This window comes from Periplaneta americana, chromosome 10 (assembly GCF_040183065.1).
Source record: "Periplaneta americana isolate PAMFEO1 chromosome 10, P.americana_PAMFEO1_priV1, whole genome shotgun sequence".
Taxonomy (NCBI): Eukaryota; Metazoa; Arthropoda; class Insecta; order Blattodea; family Blattidae; genus Periplaneta; species Periplaneta americana.
In genome coordinates, this window is record NC_091126.1 from 181,664,635 (window position 1) to 181,689,167 (window position 24,533).

Sequence of the window (24,533 nt, forward strand, 5' to 3'; positions counted from 1 at the left end):
TAATTTATCATCCATGATTCCTCTACTTAAATGAGCGGAAGGTAATAACCAAGAATGATAATAAGTAGCAGCACCCTTCCAGTAAGTAATACTACATAACAATATAGGATAACCAAAATATTGAAGGAATAATGCGCGGGAAAGCAAGAAAACAACTATGACGTGTATACGCATCACTGGCATATGGCGCAAGGACAATGTGACGTCTATACGCGTCAAGTGGCATTCACTGTGTTAACAGGTCTGCAAGAGCATTGATAAATAAAGTGAAAACAATAAATATATATATATATATATATATATATATATATATATGTGTAGAGAGAGAGAGGGTGGGAGAGGTGCGCGTGCGTGCGTGTGTGTGTGTGTGTGTAGAGAGAGACTAAGCATATCTCTAAGGATACCTGTACATAGCAAGTAAATTTATTAACTTAAACTTCAGTATGCCTAATCATGCCGCCTTCTAAGAAAACAAAGTTATATTCATTCCCAACCACGTGAAATAATAGCGAAAGTAATAGAAACGTGTGATAATGAAGCCAAGAACAAAAGTCTTATGCATTGTTACTCAGGCCACTAAACGGGCGACATATTGCATGGTGTGTCTGAATTTACGGTAAAAAAAGAAAATTTGGAAAGAAACCAGGATCATCCCTATGAAGTTCTCTCGAATCCTGGAAATAAACAACCAACTTGTTCACAACATACACAGCCACGTGTTGATCTTAATGACTTTGTTAGGTGTGTTATTAAAAATACTATCCACGACTTTTATATTCATGAAAAGAAAATGCCAACTGTGAGCAAACTTTTGCTGTAATCAGAAATAAAATTAATTTTCCATGGAGTGATAGGTCACTAAGACTGTTGAAAAGATTAACTATAAATGGAAAAAATCCCAGTCTAAGAGAAAAGTTCTAGTTGAAAGAGCTGATATTGTTGCTTGGCGTCATAATTATTTGAGGAAAATTTGACAAATTCAGTAATCAAGGGATAGAAATTGTGTACCTCGACGAGACCTGGGTGGACAGCAACTTGACTTTTAAGAAATGTTGGGAACATTTGAATGAGTTCGGCATACAGGCAAACCACAATGCAGGAAACAGACTTATCGTCCTACATGCAGGTAGAAAAAATGGTTCCATGAGAAATGCAGAACTCATTTATAAAGCTGGTTCTGCGAGCGGGGAGGTAAATTTCGAGAAATGGGTTGACGAGAAATTAATTCCCAATCTTCTGCCAAGGTCAGTCGTGGTCATGGACAATGCCCTCTATCACTCCCTTCGGGTTGATGGGCCTCCAAATAAGTATGCGCCAAACAGAGACATGACAGAGTGGCTGAGAAGAAAAGGAGTTGAAGTCAATGAAAGACTTCACAAAGTCGAAATTCTCCTTAATCGAGAAACACAGGCTTCAAGAAAAGACTTCTAGGGTTAACCAAAGGCTAGTGGAGTTTGGACACACAGTACTGAGACTTTCTCTTTATATGTGTGACTTATTATGGATAAAGGTGAAACACAAAGTGAGAGAAATAACGTGACAGGAGATTTATCTTTGCAAAGATTAACTTACCGGAATGGCTTTATTGTCAATAACAAAAGAGGTCTAAGACCACGTATCAACATACATGAAAAGTGGAAAGCCAATATAGGCTACATAGTGCCTGCAGCTACTTTATGTGAACCATACAACAACAAAGTAAAAATGGAAAACTGTGTGATGTTAAACTTTTCGTTATAATTTCAGCAAATTAATTGCTCTGAAGTTGGTGTTCGTGATCCAGAAAACACCGGATAAAAAGGAAAGCAGTGATGAGATGTGATATTGTCTTCAAAATATCAGATAGTATGGAAAATTCAAGCAGGTGATTATGTACCTTACAGGTAAATGGGAATATTAAGAAACAATCTCCCAACAAAGAGGGAACATGGCAGTTTTCCTGTTATTGCCAAGTAAGTAGTTCGACTGTAAAATAAACTTATGCCCAATATTACTCAAATGCTGGGGTGTGAATGACCTGCATCATGCTGTGGCAATAGTTTTGGTCCTATAAAAGAAAGAATCAATTACTCAATTTGACAGGAGGCTGAGTGCACTCCAGGGCCATTCTAGAGCCAGTTACCCTACCAACTGAGCTCTCCGGCTGTGCAAATACTAAGTGAAGATTAATTAATTTTCCCAGAAAAGTTTTCACATGTAATTATGCTTCCTTCATCAGTAATGGTAATGAAATAAATTTTGTACAAGAAACAGGTACAATAACAAAATTTAATTTCAATCAAGAATATAATTGTTAACAATTGAAAGTATTGTGGAGTGATATAGAGAATGAAAAGCAACATATAATAGAAAAACGCAAAGGAAGACAGGATGAACCGCAAGTCAGAGGGTTATCCTTTGAGATATTAAAAAAAAAAGTTTAATACAATTTTGATTCCTTTTGCTTCCTTTTCGAGATAAAAATTGTTTTATATGAAACATTTCACAGCGTGTTTTGGGAAAGCCAATGATTTAATTCCACATATATTCAGTCAATTTAAGAGAGCAGTGTGTTATGACAATAAATCAATAAATGATTGAAAGAATTTTCATTTTATCCCTTAAATATGCAGAAATTTGATCCAAACAAATGTAACTTAGAATTTTACAATGTTACATTTGTAACAAAATAATATCACTACAGCTATTATAGTGTTTTTCTTTTTCTGTGAAACTCTTATAAATTTATTGAGCTTCGGCTAATCACATTATGGTCTAAAGCCAAATTCAAATAGAAATTACATGTTTCAAACTTTCGAGTCTCTAGGTTAAACTTTTATGACCGATACAATCAAATAATTTTGAAAAGCCTGTTATAAAAGTATTACTGAAGAGATGGATTATTTCACATGGAATAATATCGGAGGCATTTATTAAGATGCTACAATGAATTTCATCTCCTTTAGTATAATTATGTAGTTTTGATATTGCCAACATTATTCCTTTGTTGGTGAAATCATTGTTTGTTACATCATTATAGTAGAAAATAAATTCATATTACTTCTAAAATACTGTTTACATTGACGAGGTGAAGGGACTTGAACATGTTAATTAAAGAAACAAGAAACTAAAAGCAAAAAAGAAACTAAGAGTCCACCTCCAGTATTTTTCACCATTTCCTTTGCTTTTATAGATTTATGGAGTCTTTCAGTGTAAATTCTCCTAAGATAAAATAGTTCCTCATTTGGATCTCGGGGCGAAAGAAACAGTGTTCAGTCTACCAGAACAAAGTTTAATACAGGGGGGAGGGGGACTATTTTTAAATGAAAAGACCATATTATTTCACTTACGCAGCACAATTAGCCTTCCTTTGCTCTCATCAGATCCATAAGAATTAGTTGCTGTGCAAGTGTAGAGGCCTGCATCATCTCGAGATACTGGACTGATTATCAGATTACCATTATCTAATATGCGTCGGCGACCACCACCACCTGCAAGTAACCAAATTGATTTGTTTCACTGACTGATGTTAGGATCTGAAAGTTCTGGTTGCATATTGAGAGTCCACAAACCAATTACCTCTTTCCACATGTTTACTAGTTACCATAGTTATGGCACACTGTTGTCTTTATTAATGCTGGTGGTTAGTTCTTTGTGAATGGACAGATTTATAACTCTAACAGCTATTACAACAATTTCCTTAGGTCTGGCAACTAACCAGACCACCTGGGTGTACTTCTAGTTATTCGTACGAGGCAAGGAAAATGTCAGGCCTTTTATGTGAAGAAATAGTTAAAGCTTTTAACTTACTACACTATTTACTGACTGGGATTAGAAAGACTCACAACACTCAAAATGTTAGACCTCTGTTAGGGCCATTCCATGAAAAAGTGGACAGAATCTTAATAAATAAATAAATAAATAAATATATATATATATATATATATATATATACACACACACACATACTATTACATCATTTCTGCCAATTGATTCTGTAATAAAAAAGATTATATTACAAGAATTGAAAACAAAATTATGATTTATTTTTATTGACTTTATACATAGATGAAGTTGATAGTCTGCATAAAATGGTTTTGTATTAGGAAAAGTCAAATTGGCACACCTATCTAACTTCCTGTACAATGTCAAAATTGTTCACTTCATATACACGTGTTGTTGTTCATAGTTTGAACTCATCATTCAAGCATTAAAAAAAATTTTGAGGTACATTTCTTTACTATCACAGCACTTAATATGCATTGGTGTCACATCCGTAACATAAAAGTGATTAAGTTAAGTATATTACTAAACTAAAATTAATAAGTTTGTTAAAATTGGCAGAAGTAAAGCTAGAAATGGGTTCATCATCCCCAAATATAATCTAATGTCAATTAAATTTTAAATGTTTTTTACCATGTATTTGCTCTCACACCCGTAACAAATAAGCCCAGGGGGAATGCAGTATTGCTTGCATTGTGGTGCTGTATTCATACGAATGGGCCTAAGATGGCCTAGCTACCTAGGCCTTCGAAATAACTTCACACTTTTTTTGAGACATATAGAAAAGGCTCAGTTTAGGAAGAGACTGAATTCTTTTTTCTTTAAATTATAAATCAGTTTGATCAATGTTACTTTTTAAATGGAGTTCTCTAATATTCTAGGAATTTAGTCTATAGCTCTAAGCGTAAGCCTAAAATGTTGGTTCCTTATTAATAGTAATAGGCTCATTACAGAGTAGGTAAAGTAGATTTATTCAATAAAATCCCAACAATAATGCATCTTCTCATGGATATGTTCGAGTGTAGATGCTTTCTGTAAAAGAGTCGCTACTTGGAGAAAGAAACTAATGGCTGATTCTGACTTGAAAGAAACTTACTCATTGAAGAAAAGAAAAAGGAATGAAGAAACAAGAAAAAAATTGAACTGTTATCAGATTCTAAAAAGTTAAAAGATAAACGAGCAAGAGACAATGCTCGTCAGAAGAAATGTCCGAAAAAGAGAAAATCTTGCTTCCATGCAGAAACCACCTTAGCAAGAAATGTCGCCATTTGGTTCGATCAGTCCATTCCGTCACTCAGAAAGGCTGACAGCAGAGTGAAGAAGTCAATGGCCAAAAGTCCATCGAAGCAGCAAGCTGTTCTCATGAAATTAACATCGGAAATTCCACCTGCTTTAAGAAGACTGAAGGCAGCAAACGTGGGTCCCAAAGAGCTACTAGAAAAGAACAAATTGCGCTCGTGTACAACTTTCATTGCAGAGATGACATTTATTACCAGGCTCCAGGGAAAAGAGATGCAAAGTCTGTCAAAGATCCAAAAACAGGCAAGTGATATATTCAATTAATATCAGAGAAAAATTCGCTCCAGCGCCGAAGATCGAACTCGGGTCCTTGGTTCTACGTACCAAGCGCTCTAACCATTGAGCTACGCCGAAGTCCAATCCACAAAACTGGATCGAACTCCCCTCCTCCAGTGTTTTTCCCTTTGTGGCCTGACTCCAAGTTGGGAATGTACGTTGACATTTTATTAAGTCAACTGCCATTATACAAGGAGCGCACTCAGTTGAGTGACTTGGTGGCCGGGATTCCACAGTAATGTGCACAGTAATCTATATAGAAATATGCACTGTTGCTAGAAGAATTTACTAAAGATTATTATTTTTTTGGTCCTACAGAATATATCTGTTGGCTTAATAAAATGTCAACATACATGCCCAACTTGGAGTCAGGCCACAAAGGGAAAAACACTGGAGGAGGGGAGTTCGATCCAGTGCTGTGGATTGGACTTCGGCATAGCTCAATGGTGAGAGCGCTTGGTATGTAGAACCAAGGACTTGGGTTCGATCCCTGGCACCGGAGCGAATTTTTCTCCTCTAATATTAATTGTTACCATAACAGATATATTCTGTAGGACCAAAAAAATAATAATTTTTAGTAAAAAAGTGCCATATTCTCCAGAAGAAGTAAGTGGTTGTTATTGTAAGGGAAGCCTTTCAATTGTTTACAGAAGAAAATGCTAAGGACAGTGAAAGAGTTGGGCTACGCAAGTTCTACGAATTATGACTTCATGTACTCCTATCCTTCAGTTTACTCCACAATGTTTGCATCTGTCACTATCATGTAAATTTCGACTTTAAAAAGTTGAAGCTGTAAAAAAAGTAAGTACCATATTTTCCTGGAACACCTGGCCAACTTTTGTAAATCTTATCTCGCAACATTGCTGAGGAAAAGTGTAAAACTAAGATTTTTAACCATATCATTCAACCTGAGACAGATATTGAAAAGAATATTACTTAGAGACAGTGAAATGAAGCAGCCTACATAGCCAGTCCAAACCTAGATAAGTGGAAGCTTCACTCGAAGTTGTCATCAGTGAACTGAATGACCAACTTTTAAGGTTCCAGGTTCATTACATCGTTAACAACATCTAACAATTGTTGACTAAATTTTATTACTTTTTTTATTTTGTTTTCCTAGTTTATAAGTAAAATAACATTTCCCATTTCAGCAAATCAGTTAAGTAGGGCCTGTTCATGTCAATTTTTTACCAATGTTGTACAAGGGAGTCAGCCAACAAAGTCCAGAGTAGGCTATAATTTGCAATTGTGTGACCTACTTACTAAGGTACTTAACTAAAACATAAGTTTCAAAGCCTATTTCCTGACTTTATTTGTAAAGTACCTAGGTATTGTAAAATAAAGCATTTTCTTGTACATATTACACACTTAATTTAACACTGTTACACTCGTCACACCCATAACAAACAAAAGAATTATAATCCAGAAATAATTTAAGACTATGGAATAGATACCTCATTAACTGTACATTCTTGGAAAAAGTGATATTTACTACTCTCAACATAATTCACAGAGCTATTCATTAGAATGTTTAAGATCACAAATGTATGTCAGAAAAATGTCACACTTGTAACTAAGGTTTGAAGTTAAATATTTAATTTGTTACAATGATTTTTGTAAATCCATTTGTTGGAGGTGTTTGCTCTTCTTAAGAAGAAGAAATTCCGATAATTTGTGCGCTAAAATAAACATTGTATATTGGATTAAACTTAATTTTAAAACAAAAAATTGTGTCCAAATGTCACACCCAAAACAATGGAATGCCCCATTACAATAAATCTACAATCAATTCATCATGAAGGTAGCAGTTAATACTGACCTATTACATTTCCATCCTTTTTCCATACGAATTTTGGTTTTGGTGCTGCTTCAGGATTACATATTATTGTAATATTTTTTCCTTCTGCGGCATATGTTTCCAATTCCAAAGGTCGTTTCTTGAATGAGGGTTTTAATGCTAGAACATACATCAAAATAAATTGCAACATGCAACTGTCAGAATTATTTAACAAAACAATAAAATACAGTATTATGCAGAGTCTAACGAAAAATGTGACCAAAATTTCAGGTATGGATTCCTCATATGTACCTACAGAAAAAAAAAGGTTATATCAACATGGATCTGGAAATGCTTGGTTTCTGAGTAGGGCTTGCAAGTATGATCATAGTGGTCTCCAGTACGTTTTTTGCTGGATTTATAATGCATTTTATTTACACTTCCTGCCTGAATACAGGCTCCAGCTCGTCTGATCATGCCATGTTTGGCTCTGCGCTCACCAGATCTCAACCTGCACTTCTTTCCGTGGGGACACCTAATGTCGGTGATGTATTCGACTTCTGTAGGTAATGAAGGACTCTCCATCAGTGAATTCTGCAATGCTGTCAGACAAGAACAAGCACGCCAGAATTTGGGAGCATGTTCACATCTCAATGAGACAACGAGCTGCAGCCTGTATACAGGCAAGAGGTAGACATTTTGAGCAGTTCATCTAAGGAAATGTAAACAGAATGTACTATAATACTTCCAGCAAACAAACTTACAAGAGTGCACTGTGATCAACATGCAAGCGCTACTCAGAAACCATTTCCAGACCAATATTAATACAACCACTTTTTCTGTACATACGAGAAATTCATACCTGAAATTTTGCCCACTTTTTTCGTTGCACACTGTATATGTTTTATTTTACCACTGCAAATATAAATTTAAACTGATGCTATTCATTATTGAGAAATTACGATAAAATTGTAGTAAAACCTGTCTTAATTTAACCTATCCATAAAGGAACTTTGTGTTCTCATGCTGCACTGCTAGAGAAATGGAAAGGAAGATCAAGAGAAAAGTTTAACAAATGCTGTAAAATTCAGTAAAGCAAATCACATGCATAGATAGACTGTCATGTTTGTTTACAGACTTCTGACCTTCAAAGTAACAGCTGACGTAATCTTAGATGACAATGGAATTTAATATCAAATAGCAGACAACAGTTAGTAGAAATGATGTAGCTGAAGACGATGATAACTGAAGCTACATTGTATTTGCAATAAGACTTACAAACTATTCATTAAATTTTGCAGCTTCTATATAGCTGTTCCAAATATTAAAAATCAACCAACAACTGAAATGCTAATGTAACATTGATATCAGTTTGCTGTAATGCTTTTCACGCGACTTAGTTCATACACCTTATTTTCTTCGTGGGTACAATAGTTTGACTGAGTGTATGTAATATTTAACTGACCGTAACTAACAGTGACTGAATCTTAACATGATGCTTAAGCGTGAATGGCTCATGTTGTCCTGGGCAGTTAAAAACTAAGTCGCATGAAAAGGGTACAGCGCTAGTACTTACACAGAATTCTCAACTGTGCTGATGAGTACTTTGTCTTGAGAACATTCCTAGCCCGGCACTGGTACATAGCTTGATCCCTTTCTGGGTCCAAGTACTTAATTGTCAGCACGTTGTCCACAATAAGATAACGATCATGGTCTTCAGGAGGCAAACTTTCCAGGTCCAATACCTCTCCATTTCTGAACCAAGTGTAATTTACATCAGGAATTCCGAATGCCTCACATGTCCATGTAAGTTCTCCTTTGTTATCCATATGTTTATCAACCAAAGGAATTGTGAAGTTAGGCTCAGCTAAAACAATTTATTTCATATTTAAGTACTGTTTGTTGTCAATTATCCAATTACCACCACTGCCGCAGTTGCCCCCACCACCATCAACATTAATCCAATGAAGTCACACTATAGCGGTTTCAGAATAAAAAGGCATATGGTGTATGCAAATCGAGTGTTAGCAGCAGTACGATGTTGTCACATGGTGCACAAGACGTGGAAGACAGAGACAACAAATAAGGATAGAAAATATCAGTCGCTGCTCGCTGCAGCGAGTGGGCGGTTCGAGACCTGTTCCTTCTTTGTGTGTAATGTTTCAATATAATTACTCTTCCTGAAGTAATTTTCATCCCAATTTTTATTACTCCCTCACTTCACAGATCAGTAGATCTTGGAGTCACTAATTTGCGAAATAAAGTGACAGATATGTAGAAATTTACTATGCTAATGTCAGACAAAGAATGTCTTAATTAAAAAAAAAAAAAAGAATGCTGCATATTGTATTGCACTATGTGACGTGGAAATTCTCTCCTGAAAAAACTGAGAGCAAGAAAATTTACCCAAAAGTTCAGACTTTCTTGTACAGTAATGCTGAATTTATTACTGTTTATTTCTCCAGAGAAAAGATGAGATACAACTTGTTTGTAGGGGCAGCCTACGAATCTAGCGATAATAAAACAAACATATCTGTAGAAAGGTAATTTAGTATTGATATTTGAAGTTGAAAAGTATTTTATTTTTCCTCTGCTAAATGAAGCCTAAATAATTGAATTTAATTCTCTACCTTATACCTACCTAGGAATCCAGGATTCTATATTCTGGTTATGAATCTGGCTATAATGCAACATACACATGTGTGCATACATAATTCAGTATTCATATTGAAACTGTAGATTATTTTATTTTTCTCTCTAACTAAGACTATCTAATTTTATTTTATTCTCTAACTTTTACGTACTTAGAGGTCCAGGGTTCTATATTCTGGCTAAGAATCCAGCTGTAAGAATATAAGCAAATCTGTTCATACGTAGGCCTAATTCAGTACTCATATTGAAATTGAAGATTACTTTCTTTTGCTTTGTTAAATTAAGCCTATCTAATTTAATTTAATCCTCAAGCTTATACCTACCTAGATGTCCAGGGTTCTACATTCTACCACTCTGGCCTGTAGCAATATAAGCCTACGAGTGAAGGTAGTTAGATAGAAGTAAATATGAAAACTGTAACCCAATAATATCGCTAATATATTGAAGGTAAATTTGTATATAAAATGTATAATATATCATATATGTCTCAAGATTTTTAAAATAGAAATTGAGTTTTGGAATTATAAAATCTCCTCATTTCTAGCCTATACTTATTTTAAAAGTGAAATGCAATTAAATTGCTTCATCTTATAAAGTTTTTTAATGTTCTTAAGGAAAAATGTTGTTAATACTCTGTATAATTCATCGAAAAAGAGGCAGGAGTGTTTATGTTTACAATACCAATCAAATATCTCAAACGTTTAAGCAATATTTCGCCTTATACCATGTATAATATTCCAGTGAAAAGTGAAAATAGTATCTGTGATTATTGTCAGCTTTCTTGCTTTCCACGTTCTATAATGGCACTGCTAACACATACTACTGATATAGTCTATTCAAAATATTGTACAATGAAGTAATACACAGTTCTGAAAATTGTCCAAATAATAACGTTTTGCCTTATTTTCCAGGAGAGTTAAATACTGGTATAACACCTATTTGAATCGTCTCTGCCCTGTCTGAGAATACGAGATAACTTACGCACCTCTAAACCACACACCTCTGCAGTCAGATTCCTTGTTTGTGAAAAACTGACACGCACTGCATCATAAGCTAGTCCTTGCGTATGACAGATACACCAGAGCCACTTGCAATCCCTTCAAGAGACATTGTTATGGTAAGTTACACATCACAAGAGACAACAGTCCAGGTCTGAATTTGAAAATAAACCGAATCTATCTTCGTTTTCAGAGAGGGACTTCAGAGCAAAATATGTTGTATATTGTAGGTTGGTTATCTCTGTTTAGTCTTAAAGTGATAGCATGCCAGCCAATTGACATATAATTGCCATTCTTGTACAGTTTAATTCAGAATTCGTAGCTCTATCGAATGGCACAGCTTAAAATTCATTCCTAGCCATAAATATTGTGCGCACAAGAAAGAAACTAATACGTGATGCTTCAGCAAGACTTCACGACGATTTAACTAGGTAACACCGCTTCACTGTTATTGGCTAGTCGAGATAGACCGGCCTGAACTAACTCCGCCTTATATGCCTCCTTATTCTGAAAGCGCTTTAAATAACAATAATCATGCACACTAATATGTGAAGACGACAATGTCTGCTATCAATAATCTAAGAGTTCAGTGTGGTAATAGTAAGTTATGGGGAAATTTTCAACACTTTGTCTAAAATTCGGACATAGTTCATAATTTAGAAGAATTAAAAATTATAAAACCAAGAGAACAATATAAAAAATGAAACAAATTAACTCGCAACATTTAACCATCCAACAATGGATACTAACTTAACAGGATTTGTCAAGGTGCCAGATCTAATAATTGCTTCGTTAGTCCTCTTTCAAACTTGTACAACTGACTCCATGTACTTCTTTAAGCAGGCACACTTTCTAACGTTTTGAAGTTAGTATTCCACTACTTCAAAACATGTTATTCTCCATTTGATGAAGTATCTGTACTTGTACAAAATCTTACAGGTTCTTACACTGCTTCATTTAAGTAACTCTATCAAAATGTTTTCCCTGGGGGAGCCTGTATCCCTAGATGGCGCATCATCAGGTGGTGAACATGAGAGGTAGAAGAGAACAGACTCATTAGTCCTAGAGGTAGATAACTTTGAAATAAATTTCCAGGGCAGACCAGACTCTAAACTATAGTGAAATAACTGTCTAGATTGGTTTCCTGGAAAATGATCTTAGTCCTCCAAGTTGGCAGTTGATGCATAATGCCAGCTCCCTGCTTATTGGAAAAAAAAAATTATCCTTTCTCTTTGATACAAACATGTAGCCCAGGAGGAAACTTCCCTTTTGGAAGCATTTTTCGTTTGAATAACATGTACAGAGGGAGTTTCTGACTGTCCGCAGTGCTGCCAATTTGCAAGAGCAAATAGTTGCACTCGCGCCATTTCTTTATGATATACCAATAAAATTCCACCACTTTTTCTGTGTAGTCCTTTGACAATCACTGGCTTAGAGCTGTCCTCCTTCAGAGCGAAAGGTTATTTCTTTTCATAAAAGGCACATCCTCCCTCTGCTCCTTACCAGTATATCGAGTTTCTTTGCAATGTCTAGCGCCTTTAACTGCATACTTTCGTGTAAAACTGCATAACCACTATGTCTTAACTCTGTTATATAAACACTAATTTTTTTCAATTTCTGGATACTGTCCAGATTTTGGTCCCCGAAATGATAAACTCATCTTTCTTGCACTCTGTAACCGTTCTCTTGTTTACACCAGTAGTGCATATGTAATGATTCAACACAAAACTCACATGCAGCAGCGTGAATTTCATTACTTTCCACGAACTCTATAACTTGTAATTTGATTTGTGCGTTATAACTGTAGTTTTCTTTCCCATTTCACATTTTGTACATGGACCAGTACATGTTGCAGCCTCACTACAAGCGAGCGATGCATGTACACAACACAGTAGCGTAGGTTGCTGACCAGTCCCGTTACTGTAGTGTTGCTGCTTTGCGCTTCTCGGTCACATTTACAAATATAATTTTTATAAACAGTAATAAAGACGGGATAATTATGCAATTTTTTTTACTCAAATTTCAGTTTCTAAATTGAGACGGTGGAAAAATTATGAGAGAGAGAAATTTATGTAAGTACAGTATATTGGGGAGCAGACAAACAGATTCATGTAGATAGTCACTCTGTACTCCTTGTATGTACTTCAAACAGTAATGCATGTAAAAAGGATAAAAAATAATATACCAATACCGCATCAAACAATCAAATTCACGCCTATAATATCAGAACAAAAGAAAATTATCACGTAACAATGTAAAATCTGAAACTTTATAAAACCCACCATCAATAACAGGATGCCAATATTTAAAAAAACTACCACAAAATATAAAGAGTATAAATACATTTAAATGCAAGTTAAAACAATACCTAATCAGTAAATATTATTAAGTAAAAGAATTTTTGGAATAAAAAATAAACTACTCTTGTCTCGCTTAATTATATTCTTAATTTCTTTGTTTATATAATTGATCTTAACACCATGTTTGAGAAATAAGGTAAGAGCCAAGTATACAGTAATATAAATGCATACCGGTACTGTAACACATAATTGTAATGGCCTAGTATATAATATGTTAATATATTCTATACATTGGTTACCTTGAATGCTAAGAACCACACTGTGTTCAATGGCTGCCCTGTCATTTGTTGCTCTGCAGACATATTCTCCCTGATCTTCTACTTGGACTCGAGGAATTACCAACACTCGATTGTAGTTGGTAATTATGGCTCCTCGTGGTAGATTTGCACCAACACGTGTCCAATTGTAAGATGGTACAGGACTAGAAATAAACCAATTATTATTATTGTTGTATGTTCTTTTACTTTGAAATCTACGATTCCCCAACCCTACCCTGAATAAATATATATAAAAACACACTGAGAGGCAGTACTCAAGACGAGTTGTACAGTAATCATTTTACGAGGAAACTATTACAGCAGAACCAGCGGGGAGTGTGTTCCATTACTACAGACAGCACTAGAGTGCAAATCTCCGAACGCATCTTCTACAGTCATCTTTTTTCACGTAATATTCATCAAATAAATTCGTTGTTCAACCACATACTTCATTTTCCAACAGATTACTTAATACACAAGCAACAGTCACACACATTCCCGTACAATTCTCAGAAGCAACTAACTGCTGAGAACTGGGGGAGCAGGAAGTCGGCCAGTGGCGGAATGTTGCCAAGTCGTAAAATGAGAGCACTGTAATAAACAAAGTAGAGTTTAACAAGTAGTAAATGACATTTAAAATGCTGGAAATCTAAATAATTTTGTAGTAGCTGGCAAAATATAAGATAAAAAACTGACTGCTATGTAACGTATGTATAATTTAAAAACATATACAAATAAAATTATTATTACAGTAAAACCTCCCTAAAATGAAACGCGATCGTTCCAGATTTTTTTTTCCGTTTTCACAGGTTTTCGTTTTACAAAAGGTCGAGTTTTGGCAAAACTAAGAATAGACTACTGCAATATGCTCACTGTAGGAAGAACACAATGAAGAAATAATTTGAAGTAAAAGTTACTACAGTACACGCAAAGTGAATTTTATTTTCATAATTATTAACTTACATAATTGCAGCCTCTCTCTGCACCCTAGTTTCTTGGCTCTCACACTTCTTTTAAAGTGCATTGTCGCGACCCATTGGTTTTGTAACTGAAGTTGTGTTTGGTAGAAAATAGATTAACTTCACATTAGACAAATCAATCCTTGGATTAAAGGTAGCATTGTCTAAAAACAATATGACCTTACGACCTTGACGTTTCATTGCTCCATTAAAATTATGAAGCCACTCTTCCGTGATAGAACAGGTCATCTAGGCTTTTGTATTAAATCGCACAGTTTTACTTTATTCGCACTGTTATTTAACACTATACTGGCATATTACCACAAAACTCAAAATAAACAAACATTACAATTATTCACAGTTTTATTTTACTCCCACTGTCCTCTATCACTCTACTGGCTTATTAGCACAAAACTGAGAATAAATAAACGAAAATGCAAGAGGGTTGGAAGAAGTAAGGGTACAGGAGGTCAGTAACCTGCCTGGGTTCTTGACAATAAACACAGAATAGTGACATGTTTAGAGAAGCTTCACCCCCAACGCCTGACAAAGAATAGCAAAAGTCTTCCAGATCATTCCATGTAGTCACAAAAAAAAAAAAATATGCTATGCTTCGTACAGTATTATCGCAAAATTAAAAAGGCTTTGATAGAATTTAGCAACAATTACGCTTAAAATTATCCATTTTAGTTAGGTTTTTTTACCTAAATAGTGCCCAAAAATGATTCCGTTATCACGTTACGCAGTTTTCCATTTTAAAGTATTATTTTACATAGGAAATCATTCCGTTCTCAAATTTATTTTTTGTTTGTGCAGGTTTCCTTTTTATAGAGGGTACTTTTAGCAAGGTTTTACTGTATTATTATTCTTAGGCTATTAATGCTATATTTAAGTACATATATGAAAAATTTTAAGTTATAAATTTAATTTTAGATAGTCGTTATTTCTTAACTAATCAGCTACTTTTAGTTATCTTGTTTCTTACTTTTAAATTGGCGACACTGACTCAGTTAACTGGAATGTTCAGACTACTCCTGATGCAAGCAATCCCTTCTCCGATTTTCCCCTCGTACATAAACCACATTGTCCCACACCTGCTGAGACGGTCATTCACAATTCTTCCAAACTCACTAAAAATCTCTCAAGTCAATAGTCAGAGTCTCCTTTGTCATTTCCACGAATTTCATTCAATCTACTCACCCCTTCAAATCAGTGTACATTAGCGGCACGGCAGTGGACGGTCATGCTTATTTCTCATCAGTAGCACTACTGCTTGTGTGGTGTGATTGCAAATAAATTGTAACTAATAAAATAAGCAGTAGGCTAACTAGAGAAGCAAATTAAATTAACAGTAACTAACTATTTTAGTATGATGTACCGAAGTACACATGATATTTCCGTGCAAGAATTCTGCATTACCATATGGAACAGAGAAGTGGAACTTAAACTGAGAAAGATTCCATCCAGCATCGGAAAAGGAATCTGGTGTGGCTTAGTGGCTAAAGCATCAGCACATAGAGCTTCAATCCTGGTGTCGGAGAGAATTTTTCTCTGTTCTGCCCATTCCCCTCCGTAACGAAACATGTTTATTCTGCTCGTATTAAATTATAATACTATTTACTATGCAGCAGCAGCAAACAAATCACAGCTTTTACGTTAAATTTCTTATATATTATTTTAATGTACTGAAGTACATATGAAGTTTCCATGCAGATATTCTGTGTCATCGTTAAATTTCTTGTCAAAGAAAATAACATTATCACAGCTTGTAAATCTAAAACTTTATAAACAACGTCAGGGTACCTAACAAATAAGCGCATTACAGTGAAAATAATTCACGTAACAGAAACGAATACATAAAGTTCATACACGCCAAGATTTTTGAAAATCAGAATACAAAATAATAAATATATCTTATTGCTTCCCCCCCCCCAAAAAAAAATTACACAAAGGTCTTAGGTTTGTTTTTCTTTCCTCTCTCTTTTAATAATAGTGTCAATGGGTGGTGTAATAAACTTTACTACAGCAAGCCTCTCTACAGCTCTTAACCTACACTTGCTCTTTTCGTTCTCGATATTATGCTTCAGGATCGAACTTCAGATTGTTAAACACATTAAATACAAATTGAAATAATATCACTTAGCCTCACGTCCTCACTAAGTACAGTGAGTAAATTCATCCTTTCATCACTAACGATGTCTTTATATTTTTCAACATGGAACACATCACAATGCTGCTTTAAATTATATTTCCTGCACCTGACATGTTTTTACAAATAAGATACTCTCCATCTCCCTACTTCGATTCTTTAAAGAAAGAATAACAATTTCCAGTCATTGTTAAACTCAGTTCCAGGTTTCTGCTTTGTGACATCCATGGAGATACGTAGTACATATTTCACCCCTGATCTGTACAAAACAAACTACCTCGTTTCCCCTTCACCGCTACCTTAGAGAGAGGAGGCAGTCCTGCCCATGAGGGAAGCCAACTGCCAGCCCTGCTATACACCATACTAGCCCATCAGACTCTTCTAGACTTAATTGTAACATCGCAGCTACAGAGAATATTGAAATGTGAGCAGTTATCTATTCCTGACTTATCTGAACATGATTTAATCTTCGCTGAATACTCAGTGCAAAGAAGAACTTATAAAATTTTAATGTATGGAGCCTTAAAAAATATAAATATTACAGAGCTCACAGCTGATGCCATTCAACTTCCCTGGAGTTATATCTGGAACCTACGCAATGTGGATGAAAAAATTGACAATTTCAATTTTTTAGTAGGTACTGCAGCTGTATGATAAACACACACCTACAAAAACAAAATGTCTGATGCGCTCTCATGCCTCATGGCTCACTGAATCAATTTGTGATCACATGAGTAGAAGAGATGAAGCCTTTCGTAAACTCAAACACAATAAAACTGATGAAAACTGGCAAATATACAAGCAATTGAGAAATAAAACTACCTAAATGATGCTAACTCCAAACTCTGACACTCCCTTAGCCTAATCATGCCCTCCACAAATGCACGTGAACTATGGAACAACTTATGATAAGGTTACCAGATGTCCCCATTTCCCAGGGAAAGTCCTCGAATTTCGCTTATTGTCCCCAGAATGTCCTCAAATTTAATAATTTGTCTCCAGATTTTAAGTGTTAATTATAATAATCACAAATGCCAACCATACCTTCAGCAACATAAACACAGACATGGAAATTTTACATTTCTAACTGAAAAACCAGAAATTAAATACACTAGAACAATAAGAAATATACAGGCAGACAAAAACACACCCACATCAAATCTTCAACACACAGCTCAATTTCAAAACACACTTTCTGACGCCACATGACACTACACAAACACACCCCACAGGAAACGCAAATAGAAGGCGCAAAGACCACCCATTTCTGGGGATAGTCCACAGGCTGAAACTAGTCAACAAGGTAACCTAGTTAATTAACACGTGAAATCAATAAACACTTTATATTCCGAGTGATATAGTGTTAAAAGTTGTGTAATCAAGATGTATAATAATTTTATGAAAATGTTGAATATCTCTGTGTCTTTGGTATTAATTCACAGATAAGATATGTCTGGAATGTACATTGGCGAGATGACTTTCAAAGAAAAATTTGAAGAGACATTTCATTATTTTTCTTTCAATGTAGATGTACTTGACCTAGATGAAATAATTTATTTTATGAAATTTCTTGCTTGAAGAAATACGTGACATGTGAGAAAACAGCGAAGTGAAATGAAAAAATGCTACTCTTTGCTCAAAATGGAGTGAAATGTTTAAAATTTTCTCCGAGAGAATGATTTTCTATGTGCAATTCCAGAAGTCAATCAAAGTATTTCCGCATTTTCATTGGAAATCATGTTCAGTGAAAAAATTTTTTTCTTCTATGAAAATGTTTTGGAAATCCAAAATATCCAGAATGAGTTTAGAAACTGTTCGAGCCGTGTTTGCTATCTTAAACAATTTCAATATGGCCTGTTTGGCATTTGCTGCAAAATTTGGATCCAGAGAAGATCTGCTTAAAAAAATCACTCTTCTGAAAATACCTGCATTTTAAGTAGAATGAACAATTTTAATGCGTAAATAGAATGGGTAATTTAATTCTTTAAGGTGCGTAAAACAATAGGCATGTAAGTGAATGGCAAACAGAAATGTTAAAGGTAGTTTTTTCATATATCGGTTTCTGTCCCTGAAAATTGTGAAAAGAATCTGGTAACCTTAACTTACGACAAATGGTAATAGAACAGAAAAAGATTCAACATTCCTCTAGATGTGCTTAATGACCATTTTATATGAAACAACAAGCCAGTGATGATCTTTTAACCACTCCTATTCCAAACCGCGAAAAATTTTATTTCACTATCACTGATCCAGATGTAAAAATAGCACTAGAAAGAATTAAAACTAAAGCATTAATATTACGATGTTAAATTTCACTTTGGATATAATTCTCCCTATCTTGTTTCAAATGTTCAATGCTTCCCTACCCACAACAATGCAAATATGCCCTTGTTCATCCCCTCCCTAAAACCGCCAAACTAACGAGTCCAAATGACTATAGACCAATCAGCATTCTTCCCACACTGTCGAAGGCTTACAAACAGCCGCCTGCTTATCTTGGCACACCTGTCACTTGTGTATCGACACTAATAGCCGAGCTTTCGGCATATTGATTTCCAAACTAAGACAGAGGCATCTCTCTGAGCATGCAGTAGTATGGACCACCAGTAAAGTGTGTATCACGATAACCATTCTTCTTCTTGGCAGGTGTCCCTCAGGGAGTCTATACTGGGGCTACTGCTAATCACTCTATATATTAACGATATTTCTTCAGTTTTAAAGCACTGCCAATATCATCTGCATGCGGAAGAACTTCTAATATACGTACACTCTCATCCCGATACTCTTAATGAATATTTATAGACTCTCAATGACGATCTTCACTCAATCAATCATTGGGCAAGAAAATTTGCGCTAAATCTCAATTCTGTGAAAACCCAAGCCATTTTCTTGGGGCAGCAAAGGTTTCTATCTTCTTATTAATATGAACACCCTTCAGTCTCTCTCTCTCTCTCTCTCTCTCAACAACACAATCATTCCTTTCAGTGATACTGTAAAAAACCGTGGCATCTAGCTTGACTCTAATATGAACTGGGATATGCAAATCAGATATATCTGCAGAAACGTTTCCTCTATCTTCCATTCTCTGAAACATCTGAAAAATTTCCTTCCTACTAAACTCAAAGAAATCCTAGTACAGACCCTTGTGATGCCTCACTTTGACTACTATGACCTGTGACATTTTATATAGTGACATAAATAGTGAACTTTCTTAAAAACTTCAACAGTATACATAATGTCCGTATCCAATTTATTTTCAATATCCACCGATATGATCATATATCCTGGCTCCACTTGCAAGATGGAGTTTAGTACATTCTTTTTGCCTACTATATCGAATTACACACAATTCCACATCCAACTACCTTGCCTCTCGCTTTACTCTTCTATCTTCACATCACAATCGTAATACACTTTCTCAGCACAATCAATACTACATCATCAGACATCTCTGTACTCAATAGCCACAGCCTGCTCCTGGAATTCGCTGCCGCCGGACATCAGGTGTAGTCTTAATCCTCAGTCATTTAAAATTAGGTTATTTAGGAATATTTTTAATGCACAGAATTAGTTCTTTGCAGCTAAAATTTCTTATTATACAGTTATTATTTTGTTGTTTCTATTAACACTAATTTCTAGGTAATTGTCATGTTTCAATGTAACCCACACTGATTATATAAATTGTACTCTTCCTTTAATTTTGTGATTTTATTCATATGTATTCAATCTCTTTTCTTAAGTTAATACTGGTATATCGTCGTTTCTGCAATAACTCCTATGTGCAAAATATAAATTTTTTCAGTAGGAAGAAAAAATACATTTACTCATTCTATGGCAGTGGTACATAGGAGATTGTGAATTCTTACATTTTCGAAAGAAATATAATTACATATTGGAGATTTTATTATTTGCTGTATCACTATTTAAGTTATTTAATAAAGCAAAAATCTGAAAATTGATAAATATGTCACAGAGGAGTTATTGCAGGAACAACGATATGTATTTTCCTGTATGCAATTTCTCCCTGGTTGAGTAGAAGAAGGCCTTAACTCTGCCAGGGAAAATAAAACTATTATTATTATTATTATTATTATTATTATTATTATTATTATTATTATTATTATTATAGTTTTAATTAAATCTGATGCAAACTTGTACACAACTCATCAAATATACCTAAGTATATGTTTTGAAATGCATTATCACTGCTTACAATCCTGCTTCTGGAGACTGATGAAGTTTGATAGGAAGTTCCACATTTTAAATAATTAAATTATAACAGGAATGTTAATTTTCAAACCTTAATTGTAGAATAAAATTACGAGTAACCATGTACTTAATAATAATTTATGAACTAGCTATAAAACTATCTTGAAGGATAACCTAATTTTATAGTTACTTCACACTTAAAACTTGTGCTTTCTACAATAATGAAAGAAATGTTTTACTGCAACTCATTAAAATGCACGAGTATTTTTACAGATTATTTAAATCACAAGCACTCTTTCTATCACTGCAGTTATCAATCAAGTTTACTCACTATCCAAAGGCAACACACTCCAAGCGAACTTCATGACCTGCTACAGGAGCTTCAGGGAAAGCTTTTGGAAAATTATTTGGAAACTTCAACTGCTGATAATTTGCTGCGAGAAAAATTCAAATTCTTACATTAATCAATACAATTATATTGCAGACAATTATAGCTCAAATGTAAGACAGATGTAAAATCCAATTAAAATAATTCATATAAAATTGTTGTTACGGAAGATTTACTCTCTACCATAGACTGGTCTGCATATTTTAAACTTACGATATGGATTTACACGCAAAGGAAAGAAGGGCCCATTGCGACCTTTGTCTGAAACTCTGCTCTGCACATTACAGCTGTAGTTTCCTCGGTCAATATTCTCCAGCGCAGAGAAATAGAGTGCGCCATCGAAAGAAACAAATACACGCTTGTCTTCCTCCACGAAATTAGGGAAATAATCACGAGCCCAGTAGTAATTTACACCTGCAAACCAACATAATGATTAACAAACAGAGCATTGGAGATATTCATGTATTGAAGACCTCCCGGGAAGAAGGATGTAACATCAATATTCTGAAAGATGTGATGTGCACGGGAAAAGTAATTTGAAAGCATTTATTTATAACAAATTATTGCTTTCAAAGGCTGAATAGACTTGTATCCTTGTTTAGTCAAATGGCTACGGTAGTAAATATAGGCCTAATGAAATATGTCTCTGAAATTATTTTTCCTTCTCCTGAAACATGAATTACAGTTTTCTTGGTTACATCCTTATTCCGGGGAGGTCTTCAATTCTTCTGCAACTTTATCCTACACAAGGAAGATATCAAGAATAGAATATTTAGAGCAGCATTCGAGTAAATTACAAGATTCCATCTTCATCATCATCCTAACCCATTCCCTAAACTACACTTACATTTACACTCATCCTAATAACGATATATATCATGCACAGCGTGACCCACCAAAGTGGTATGCAACTTGAAAATGGGTCAGAATCCTGTCATCTATCCGCAATATGCAGAGCCCGAATCACATAAATGAAGTGAAGACGCACGCGCACATACTCTCACTCTCTCTCTCACTTTCTCATTATATGAAATTTAAAGTGAATACCGAAAAATTGGTTTTGGGCATCCATCCTACCACCCACCCTATATAGCAGGGATCGGCAAAAATGTCATCATGATCACTGGCAATAGTGATGTAACAGGGGTAGCACAGTAAACTGTCTTTGCTTCAATCCCTCCCTTACGTCCAACTGCCCTACAACTCCAGTACACAGGCATCTATCAGTGGTGGGTTACCTGATAAGATTTAGATTGCTTCTTTCTCAAAACCTTCAACATCTGTTCAGAAACATGTGTTTAAGGAAGAATGGGAGGAACAGTATTTGTTGTGCATATGCTGACAATGTAGACACCTCTCGTGTCCTAAAATTCTAAAAGGCACTTATAAATCAAACATCTAGCGACATTACGACACGCCATAAGATTATCACGAAATCGTAGGTAAGCATAAACATATCCAACGTAATTGTAAACGGAAATATATATATACAGTAGAAAATAAGTATAAACATAATTTTCTTTTTGTAGAGGTGGATGGGGCGAAGCAATTAAAACACAAAAAAACTAAATTCAAATACAGTTTCGGTATTAAAATATGATGAAACAAGCTATGAGTTAAAGGCAACTCCATGCAAGTTATGTTATGCTTTGGAAATCGCAAAATCATTGAAGTGCTATAATGAAGATCAGTTCATTAAAACACGTCTGAATAAAGTTGCTAACAGTATTTTGTCCTGAATAATCTGATGTTTTCAACAGTATGAAATTATCCACACGAACAATACACAGGAGGATAAGGAATAATGAAACACTAGTTGAATGAGAAATAAAATCAAAGTTGCATGAACAGTGGTCTAATCTCTCGCTTTAGGTGGAAACAAGATATTGATACAGTAGAAATGGTAATGTTCACCGCATAGTTACGAAGGATCTCTCTGTATAAGAATATTTGTTCGATGTAATTGCAGTTAAAGGAAATACAACAGGAGAAGAGTTATTTCAAGCATGAAGAAAATATATATCAGAAATGAATCTGAACATAAAGCAACTTGTATCTGTAGTAACAGAAAGGACTCGAAATATGACTTCAAAAAATGTATACTAGGTGGAGTAACGTGTTACGAGAACTGGAAACAAGTGAGGACATAAAACGTTGCCATTGTATAACACATCAGACTGGCTTAGATTTATTTAAAGTGCTCTACATAGAAAATGTGTGCAGTCCTATCATAGGTCGCCTCCTGCTACCCTACACAGCTGCTATGATCGGCTCTATATTCAATATATTTCGTAACACTTGTTTTCTGAACGAAAACTTGTAATATCTAAACAAAGATCGTCACTAGAACACAAAAATTTACGAGTTGTATTAAGAGTGGCAATATGTGACGTATTTTCATAGGTTGTTGTAGCATAGTTGAAATACAGGTGAATTAAAATAATATCTGTCCATCTATAAATGAAAATTGTGTAGTCTACGTCAGATGCTTGTGCTGAGAGTCTGTCACTGGAATTCGAACAGAGTGCTCTGTACTCCTTCATTGATATTACATCTTATGTATTGCGGCTTGCATTCAGTGATGTCATCGTGAGTACAAATTTGCCAACGGCTGCTGTATAGGAATTTCTCCTCACTATTGGATGGATTTAATTCATACTCAATATGTATGAGACAATTTATCTCGAAACGATGCACATTTGAACTCAAACTACATGATGGTGCTACACTTCAGAAACAGTTACACGATTTTCTTCTTTAATTTTTGAATTGCACTGACAAATAAGATAGTACTAATCAACAACGTTGTGGAAATTTAGCCTTCACAGAATCTGTAAAATTGCCAGCAAATAGAGAGCCAGCACGTCACTGCATTGCTTGTTTCACCTTCATTTTCGTTACTGAGACTATTTTAGAAAAGAATTATCGACATTAGGCTCTGATGTAATGCACAATGTGTCAGACCTTAAGCCAAAGGTTGTATATTGGAGTTTCACCATGGAATTTTTTTAATCTCATTAACTCTCATTTTATTGAACAGATCTCTGAATTCTTTCTTTTCTGAACCACCAAAATGCGTATTCTAGTATTTATCTGTTATGATTTTGGCAAGAGTACACTGTACAGTACTAGCCATTGGTTCATCACAGATCAGGTCAGTTGTACTGAACTCCTATGGAGCTCAATTGAATATTTGTCAGAAATGCGCTGGCCTTTGTTTGCAAAGTTGACGATTGCATGACCTTTTCGTGTTCTGTATTATTATTTTCACGCATTTTTTCTCATTTTATTGCTTAAGTTTTATGAAATTCGTTGTACGTATTTCTAGTGGTTAAATCAGAACAATTAATACATTTCAGAAAAAAAGTACTTGATTTGTTGCAGAAAAATACTGTACTATGAAGGAGGTCGTTCTCTGAATAATTCCTCCAACTTCTTTTCCTGTTA

General features: G+C 34.9%; 1 protein-coding gene across 1 annotated transcript in view; it reads right to left on the minus strand.

The window, feature by feature from the left end:
* Nucleotides 1-24,533, minus strand: part of Cont (Contactin) — a 121,056-nt gene that overhangs the window by 64,038 nt on the left and 32,485 nt on the right. The window contains exons 7-12 of the mRNA XM_069838555.1: nucleotides 21,300-21,500; nucleotides 21,030-21,132; nucleotides 13,364-13,545; nucleotides 8,691-8,981; nucleotides 7,157-7,294; nucleotides 3,330-3,470 (exon numbers count right to left, since the gene is read on the minus strand). Coding sequence (XP_069694656.1) covers nucleotides 3,330-3,470; nucleotides 7,157-7,294; nucleotides 8,691-8,981; nucleotides 13,364-13,545; nucleotides 21,030-21,132; nucleotides 21,300-21,500 — 1,056 coding nt within the window. The remainder of the gene's footprint in view (nucleotides 1-3,329; nucleotides 3,471-7,156; nucleotides 7,295-8,690; nucleotides 8,982-13,363; nucleotides 13,546-21,029; nucleotides 21,133-21,299; nucleotides 21,501-24,533) is intronic.